Below are 10,059 nucleotides of genomic sequence, written 5' to 3' on the forward strand. Positions count from 1 at the left end.
GGAATTCAATTATTCAAAATTTAAATAAATTCTTCACAAAAATTGCATTACTTTAAAAAAATATAAAAAATCTTCCTGGAATTACTATTATTTTTAACTATTTTTATTTTCTTTTAAACTATTTTTATTCAAATAATTGAATTCCTGCAAAAAAATTTATTGTACAATTCTTTGAAGGAATTCAATTATTATCCAAAATTAATTCTTCACCAGAATTGCATTATTTTCATTAATATTGAAATTTATTCCTTTTAGAAATCCAATTATTTTCAAAATTTACGATCCAATTTTTTACAAGAATTCAATTATTTTGAACTATTTTTATATAATTCTTTAAAACAATTCAGTTACCTATATTTCAAAATTTTAAAAATTATATTTTTTAAAAGAATTCAATTATTTTGAACAATTTCTATTTTTTTTTAACTAATTTAATTTTTTTTTAAATATTTTTATTCAAATAATTGAATTCGTGAAAAAAAATTATTGTGCAATTCTTTGAAGGAATTCAATTATTATACAATATTTATAGAAATTCTTCACAAGAATTGAATTATTTTCAAAAATATTAAAATTCTTCCTGGAAGTTCAATTATTTTCAAAAAGTACAATAAAATTTTTACAAGAATTCAATTATTTTCAAATGCAATTCTTTGAAGGTATTCAATTATTATCTCAAATTTAAAGAAATTTTTCACAAGAATTGCATTATTTTCAAAAATATTAAAAAATTCCTTTTGGAAATTCAATTATTTTCCAAATTTACGATTTTGGAAAAAATTGCATTTTTTGCAAAAAATATTAAAATTCTCCCTGGAAATTGAATTATTTTGAACTATTTTTATTTTTTTTAAACTGATTTTCTTAAAATAATTGAATTCCTGCAAAAAAATTTATTGTGCAATTCTTTGAAGGAATTCAATTATTATCTCAAATTTAAAGAAATTTTTCACAAAATTTGCATTATTTTCAAAAATATTAAAATTTCTTTCTTTTCTTTCTTTCTTTCTTTCTTTTAATTCAATTATTTTCCAAATTTACGATTTTGGAAAAAATTGCATTTTTTGCAAAAAATATTAAAATTCTCCCTGGAAATTGAATTATTTTTAACTATTTCAATTTTTTTAAACTAATTTTCTCAAAATATAATTGAATTCCTGCAAAAAAATTTATTGTGCAATTCTTTGAAGGAATTCAATTATTATCCAAAATTTAAATAAATTCTTCACAAGAATTGCATTATTTTCATAAAAATTAAAATTTAGAGAATAAAAAATAATTCTTCTCTCTTTGTAATTTACCGTCAGTTTTTTTACAAGAATTTTTATCAATAATTGTATTCAATTCAAAAAATTCAACCAACAAGTGGAATTTTACTTCCGCGAAAAAATAGCAATTCGAATTTTAACACATTAGAAATAAATTTACCGCAATATTTAAAAATTCAAACCACATTTAAATTATTGAAAATAAAATTGTAGTGACACAATGCAGTGGCATGCTGATTGCTGAGTCATGAAACATGTGAGAGGAATGTATATACTTGATGGAATGTCAATCGTTTCTTTCAGATTATCAGCCTCGTCATTTTGACACATTTTTTTCCACTTTTTTTCGCCAATAACTGTTCATTATATATATACAGGTAAAAATTAATCATTTTTTGATTAAGAGTTTAGAAAAGAAATCAAAGATAACGACAAAAAATAATTGAATGAAGAAATTCGATATCTCAAAATCTAAATACGTCGGAATTTCTTTTTTTTTTTATCATCAACACATATAGTTGAAAATAGAAAAAAATAATAAGTTCTTTTACTGTTTCTTTTTTCAGATATAATTTGAATCTTAAATCACAAAATGAGTTTAGGTTTGAAATTACATTTCGCGCTTGAAAAGGGATCGAATAACTTGATGATGAAGAGGAGAGGAAGAGATCATGTAATTAGTACATATATTCGAACTAGCTAATCATTGGAGTTCTAGGTTCATGACTTTAACCTTGACAAACTGGAAATGCGGCCTTGCGGTGCACATTGCGCAACTGTTCCAGGAGAGGTCGACGACTACCTCTATACGTGTCGTCGTTCTCTCCATCCGTGAAAAGCCGCACCGAGAACTTCAATTCAATCTGTTTCAGAAGACGAGGAATAAACTAAAATTTATCAGAATTCGAGAATAGTCGATAAATAAATTTGAAACTAAGAAAAAATGAGAGAAGAATTCTGGGAAAATTCGAAAATTATATAGAATAGTCGATAAATTTTGTCAAGATTCGAAAAAAAAAATTATTTTTCTTATCCACCATATGGAAAAAAATATATCTTATCGTTTAAATTAATAATTCTAAATTTTTTCCCAAGACCAAATTATCAATACACAATTTTTACAAACTAACTTTTTTAAACACTACATCTTTTCGATAGTAAAAAAAAAAATCTCTGACCTCATGGAAAAAAATTTTTTGTTGGGAACAGGCACAAAGCTTTTTTTTACACTGGTTTCTAAATTCAATTAACTGGGTTGTCACAAGTTTCAGTTTATCAATTTCCCTGACAATTTACTGACATTAAAATTATTTTCCCTGACAAAATATGAAAAGTTTACGAAAAATGAGTAAAATTTATGAATTTTAATAATTTCCAAAAATTACAATTATAAAACTACCTGAATTAAATTATTTTCTACAATTTTCAACTAAACGTCATCTTTGAATCAATTAATTTAAATAATTTTCCAAAAGTTCTTCTAGAATTTAATTATTTAAATACAAAAACTCAATTTTTTATAATAACTATAACTCTCCATAGTTTATTCTTAAATTATTTTTAAATCATTTTCGAAAGATAATAGTTTTTTAATTTTGAAAAAAATACAAACAATTAAAATTTGGTAAACATTTTTAAAAATAATTTAATTTTTGAAAAATATAAATAAAATGAATCAAATTTTTGAAGAAGTTTAATTATAAACAGGACCATGATTTCTCAAAAATTTTAATAAGTCCAAAAATTAAAAGACAATTTTCATAAATTTTTATTTACCTTTTTCGAATATAATTGAATCTTGAAAAATTATTATACAACAATTCTAATAATTAGTTTCTAAAAATATTTTAATGTAATTTTTCGAAAATAATTGAATTTCTTAAAAGAATTTTTGTATAATTTAAAAAAACTAATTAATTTTTTGAGGAATTTTAATTAAAACTTTTGAACATGATTATTTTCTCCAAAATGTTAAAAATAATTCTAAAATCTTATTATTTTTGTATGTATTTAAATTTTTGGAAATATGTAATTGAAAATACTGAAAATATTGCATTTTAAAGAATTAGAAACTATAATTTTCATTAATTTTCATTTTTGCATTTACCTTTAAAGATTTTTCTCATAAAAATATTTGATATTTCAATTATTTTTAAAATTTGCAATTAAAATTCGTCAAAAATTGTAAATAAATACTTGAAATAAATTATTTTCAATTAAATTTTACAAAATTTCAACTATTCGAAAAGATTTTTATTATAAATATATTTGACAAACTTAATTATGTTAAAAAATGACAAATTTTTTTCCTGACATTTCCCTGACTTAACTGACAAAAAATTTCTTTCCCTGACATTTCTTTTGTTAAATAAAAATATATCCCCTATTTTAAATCTAAATTCCATTTTAAAAAATTAAAATTCCATTTTTTAACTAATATTACATGAAAAAATCAGTGATCACTTTTGTTATTTATTTCTTCACAGAAATTAATTTTTAAAAAAATTTCGCTTTCAAATATTCTGAAATTTAATTATTCCTATAAATCAAAATTAATCTTTTCGAAATCTAATTATTTTCAACAATTTTTAACTAAATTTCTTTAAATCGCTATAATTTTTAATATTTTTTTTGCAAATTCTTCGAAATCTAAATTATTTACATACAAAAGTTAAATTTCTTATAATAATTGTAACGACAACGCCTCATGATTTCTCTTTAAAATTATTAAGGTGAATTGTTCAAATTAATTATATTTATTAACATATTATCATATTAATAATATTAATAATTTTTATTAAATTATTAACTTTAAAAAAAATTATGAAAATTAGTTTTTTAAAAGTTTAGTAAAATTTTTTGACAATAAGAGAAGAATTTTTGGAAAATTTTAAAAATTAATCAATTTTTTCAAGGATTTTAATTAAAAAATTTGAATTTTTAAGAATTCAATATTGCTTTCAAAAATTTGTTGTTTAAAAATTTTAATGAAATATTTAAAAAACAATCGATTATTTTCGCAATAAAATTTAATGAAATTTCAATTATTTAAAAACTTTTTAATTAAAAAATTTGGAAAATTTAATTATCTTATAGAAAAATTAATCAAAAATAAATGTTATAATTTGCATTTCATACCAAAAAAATAGCTTATTTTGTTGGAATATTAAAAAGAAAAGTTTCAAAAAAAGTCGCTTTTTCTAAAAATTGTCAAAAAAAGTCTTCGTTTCTAAAGTTTTGAAAATTCAAATGAACGTCAATATTTTTAGTACTTTTGTTAATTTGTCTTTTCCTATAAAAAATTATTTTGTAAATTAAAAAAATTGTTTAGTAACCAAAACTTAAATTTACATTATTTTTTACTAAAGTTAATAAAAAAAAAAAAAATTAAACAAAGTTACATACCAAGAAATTCTTTTTGCAAATAAAAAAACTATTTCATTTAATAAAGCCTCAGAAACTACAAACTTTTTTTCCTAAATCACTCATCAACTTTAAATTATTGCGAAGAAAAGAAAACAAATAAAGAAAAAGATTTGCTATTTTAACATAAATTTTATTTTTAAATTAGAAAATATATAAAATTCCAAAATTCATTGCGGGATTATTTTTGTGTTAAATATACAAAAGAAACTCATTTCACGATATTTTCTCTCAATATAAAAAGTGAATAATTACAGTTTATGTATTAAATAAACCACACAAGTGTTAATAAATTAAAAGAACAAATATCTACATATATATTTATTTCCAGTGATTACGTAATAAAAAGAAAAATATATTATAATCTACACAAGAAAAATTCACGTGGAGAAATTTATCCCCGAAAGATTAAGATGAGACAAAAATTTTTATGTGCATGGGAAAACCTTGAAGGGTCTTTCTTTTCTGATTACACATATAAAAATAAAATATAAAATATATGCGAAGGGTCATTTGAAAAGCCAAGTATATAATTCGTATATAGACCCAAATCAAGATATTAGTCAACGAAAAAAAAAAGTCACGGTCGTGCATGACATGTGGTTTAAAACAAAACTCCTTCTTTAGGAACATATACATATACACATATATATATCGTTTAGAAGGGTCGAAGACCTGGTATATTTCTTATTGCGTATTTTCCATCTTTGTACTATTTACGCATCACCTTTTTTTACAAACTCAAACACAGAAACACACAGACACAAACACACCTTCACGTCGGAAACAGGAAACTGTCTTGTGTCTAATATATATATATAAACTGGTATTAAAACTACTGATTCGGAATATAAAAGAAAATTTGTGTGTTTTGAGCACGTGTAGAGGAATGGAACGAAATTAAATGAATCGAATAAAATATTTTCAATTTGAAGGTTACACACTATTAATCCCTCTCTCATATATTTAATTATCCGAAACGATTTGATATGAATAGATTACAAATACCCATTTATTTAAGAAAATCATTTTTGATACGAAATTTCATCATTCATAAACGTGGAGACTAAAAAAGATTACTGCTTAGAGAAGACAAAGAAATTTTTTTAATTAATTTTTTATATTTTTCACATATATTCTTCTTTTAATTACATAACAAAGAATCGAGTTTTTTTTATTTTTTTTTCTTAATGATTTAATCATTTTTCTGAACGATTATAACTGACAATATTTTTTTAATTTGCTATTTTACATTATTATTATTATTATTATGTTATTTTTTGTTTTTTCATTATTCGCAAGAATGCAATTATTAATGTAAAAAGTTTTTTTTTTGCAGGAATTCAATTATATTAAAAGTTTTTAATAAAACTCTTCCTAGGGATTCAATTATTCTTAACGTTCTTTATACAATTCTTTGAAACAATTCAATTATTATTATTCAAAAATTTAAATAAAATCATCACAAAAATGGCATTATTTTCAAAAAAATAAAAATTCCTTCAGGAAATTGAATTATTGGCAAAAATTACAAAAAATTTGTTTGCAAGAATTAAATTATTTTTAACAATATATATATATATTTCTTTAAAACAATTCAATTATATTCAACAATATTAATAATACTCTTCACTAGAATTGGTGTAATTTTCAACTTTTAGAAAATTGAATTATTATTTTATAAATAATAAAATTCTTTACAAGAATTAAATTATTTTAAAAAATAATAATATTGTTCGCAATTGTACAATTGCGAATACAATTTTAATTGAAATACTCGAAAAATTTATTTATTTTCAATAATTAAAATTTTTTTTGAAAAAATTCTATAGTGTAATTAAAATTCTATACAAGTATCAAATTATTTTCATAAACAATAAAATTTTTTAGCAAAAATTGAATCATTTTCATAAACAATAAAATTTATGCAACAATTGAAATAATTTTAAGAATTGTAATAAAATTCTTCTTAAGAATTGAAATTTATTCAAAAATTTTGTAAAACTATTTGAAAATAATTGAATTGTGATTTAATTAATTTTCATAAATAAAAAAATTCTTCTCAATATTCAATTATTTTGTTTACAATTTTAATTTTTATAAATAATGTAATTATTTAATAAATATGTTTAATAAAAACTCTACGAAAAAGTTCAATTATTTATAAAAGTAACAAAATTCTTGGACAGAATTCAATTATTTTTATAAAAACTAAAATTCTTTGTCAGAATTTAAATATTTCCACACAAATAATAAAATTCTCTCCAAAATTCAATTTTCATTATTTCTAGAAAGAATTGAAATATTTTTATAAATTTGAGTAGAATTCTTTGATACAAATCAATTATTTTTTTAAATTTTGATAAAATTCTCCCCAAAAATTTAATTATCTTTAATATAATTTCAATTAAATTCTTCAAGACCATTTCATTATTTTTTAAAAATTTAATAACATTCTACCTATGCAGTAATTATTTTAAATTGAAAATTATGATTTTTAATTCATTACAATTTTGTTCAATTAATTTTTTATTATTTAATTTTCTAAACATGGAATTAGAATTTAATTAATTAAAAAATTCAAAATACATAAAAAGAAAAATTATAAAAAAAAAATTAGAAATTAAAAAAGCAAAGTGAAACAGCTAACCATAAACTGCGAACAAACATCAGGAATGCGATTATTAATTATTTACTTGAATCAAATAATTTTTATCTGAGTTAATTAAATGGTATATTTGCTTCAATTACTGAAATTATTGATTCAAATAACATTTAATTCATTAAAATAAAAATTATTTGTGTCAAGTAAATATTTATTTGATAATAGATAAGTAATCGGTTATTTGAATCAAATAATTTTTTTTTCATTGTATTTATAAGCAAGTACGACTTTAAAGCGAGAATACTGTAAAAAAATATTGAATTCCATAAAGGGGGAAAAAATCTCCCTTTTCCTTTAACGAATATAGAAAAAAGGAGTGAAATTTTTCATTAAAAATATTAAATTGAGTTGGTTCTCACGAAATCAAATTGCGATTGTTTTTTTTACAAATGCGTATCACGTATATACACGAGCCATTTGCTAGTATAACGTTAAAACTACTCTGAATTCAAGGACTCGTACTCGTGTTACTTTGTACACATATAGTTTTACGCTTGAACCCGAACTATGAACGAATTAACTTTACAACTTGTCACATGATCGCGTAAAATGTTTTCAACAGAGACCTTCTTTCTTCCGATCTTACGATTAAACAACAAAAAAATAAAACTAGGCTATGACATTCATTAATAAAAGTACTATAAAGCAAGAAATAAAATTTTTTTTCTTTTTTTCCGCCCTCATTTTTATCTAATCCACATGAAGAAATATTTATGAATTTTTTTCCATAAAAATAAATAAATAAATAAATAAAAATATTGTGGAAAGTTTAACTTGTAAAATAAAAACAATTATTATATACTTTTGGTTGAAATCTCTTTTGCTAAGTATTTTATCTAAGAGAAGGAGAGAGAAAGAGAGAAAAAAGAAAATAAAAGGCCAATTGACAGAACATATATTCATATATGTCAATCGATTTAGCAGGAAGTTCTTCCGCTCTTCTCGTGTGTGTCTTTGTCTTTATATTATAGACAAAGAAGGAAATAATTTAAAACGAAGGACACGTTTTTGAATTACTAAACAACCCTCTCTTCGTATGGCGTCGAACGATAAGATTAAAAAGTCTGCTGAAAAATACAAATCTATTAAGATTCTTAATTTACAATATAACTCCTTCCGGCCCACCACATGATTCACATTAACAAAAATATTTAGCATATATTTGAATCGAGAACAAAAAGATAAGTGCGAGTTTCAATTAAGATGCTGCTGCGAGAAATGAGCGATTATTTACAAAGGGGAAAAATAATATTCTCGACACAGATCCACTTTTTTCGAGAACAGAACGTTATTAAGCAAAAGCAAAACTAGCGAAATTTTCGAACAAAAAAATTGTGGAATATTTCAAAGCAACGAGAAAATACTTCAGGCTAAATAATAATTTTATATCTGAAGTACTTTTCCCAATCAATAATCAGTGTTAATTCAATTTTCTAAAAGCGGAAAAATTGTTAAAATTTCTATAGCAACATATTTAGAGGTTATGTTAACATAACTTTGTTAACAATCGATGTTTTTTCGGTAAATTCTCAAAAAAGTGAAGACTAAATTTACAGAAATATATCCAAAAGACTAAAGAACTTTTTCTCTAATAGAAAAGCAAAGAAAGAAAATCCGAAAATTGCAAAAATCTATCTCAAGGTCATAATTTTTGCACAAGGAATTTTCAGCGGAAAAATTTACTCTTGATCGTTTTAAAATTTTTCCATGCAAGCAAAAAACAAGCAGAAATAATAATTAGAATAATTAATTTTTCCATTATAATGTATATTTACATCACGCAAGAAAAATAAAAACATAGAAGTTAAAAATTGTCGACCTCGTGGTGTCAATAATAATACACAGTGCGACAGTGCATTTCAACTTGCTCTTTTTTTTTAATGATATTAATAGAATATTATAAAACATACCTGCATACTATCAGCTGAAATAATTTCCCCGGCAAATTTCTGTGCAAGTTCTATACTTAATTTCGTTTTTCCCGAACCAGTAGCACCAAGAATCACAAGAATTGGAACACGCGACATTTCTTTCTCACAATAGTCCGCCATTACTGTTATGAGTTGCGGACGCGCATGCGCGCAGTGCTACACCAGTCACGTGACCATTGCGCGCACTCGTATTTAAATTCAAAAAGGAGAGAAAAAAAAACAAACTTCCATTAAAATTAATCAATAATTCAAATAGTTCTTTTTTAAAATTATTTTATTTAATTATTCACTAAGTATTTAAAATTTTACGAGTTTTCGAAACATTTTATATTTTTTTGGATTCAATCGAATGAACATTAAAATGTATTTATATTTTTAGAATAATAATAATGATGATAAAAGTAATAAAAATACTAATAATTATATTAATAATTTAATAATTATAATAATAATAATAAAAGTAGGTAATAATAATTATTTATTTATTTAGTAATTATTAAGGGTTTATTTAATACTATTTTTAATAATAATAGTACCTAATAATACTTATTATTATTAATCTTATTATTATTATTATTATTTAAATATATTTTTTATTATATTTTATTTTATTATATTATAAAAAATAATATTAATAAAAATAATTTTTGGAAATTAAAATTAAATAATATAATTAAATATAATTAAATAGTAATTAAATTTTTTCCATTATGATGATTACTAAAAAAATCATTATTATTTTTTTATTTTTTTTATTTACAACAAATAATAA

At 21.5% G+C, this 10,059-nt stretch overlaps 1 protein-coding gene across 1 annotated transcript in view; it reads right to left on the minus strand.

Moving 5' to 3' along the window:
* LOC122508386 (tRNA dimethylallyltransferase) overlaps positions 1–9,434 on the minus strand; it is a 204,266-nt gene extending 194,832 nt beyond the window's left edge. The window contains exon 1 of the mRNA XM_043621687.1: positions 9,267–9,434. Coding sequence (XP_043477622.1) covers positions 9,267–9,407 — 141 coding nt within the window. The 5' untranslated portion in view covers positions 9,408–9,434. The remainder of the gene's footprint in view (positions 1–9,266) is intronic.
* Positions 9,435–10,059: the final 625 nt, after the last annotated feature.

The sequence above is a fragment of the Leptopilina heterotoma genome, unplaced genomic scaffold, assembly GCF_015476425.1.
Source record: "Leptopilina heterotoma isolate Lh14 unplaced genomic scaffold, ASM1547642v1 Lhet_54, whole genome shotgun sequence".
NCBI classification, from domain to species: Eukaryota; Metazoa; Arthropoda; class Insecta; order Hymenoptera; family Figitidae; genus Leptopilina; species Leptopilina heterotoma.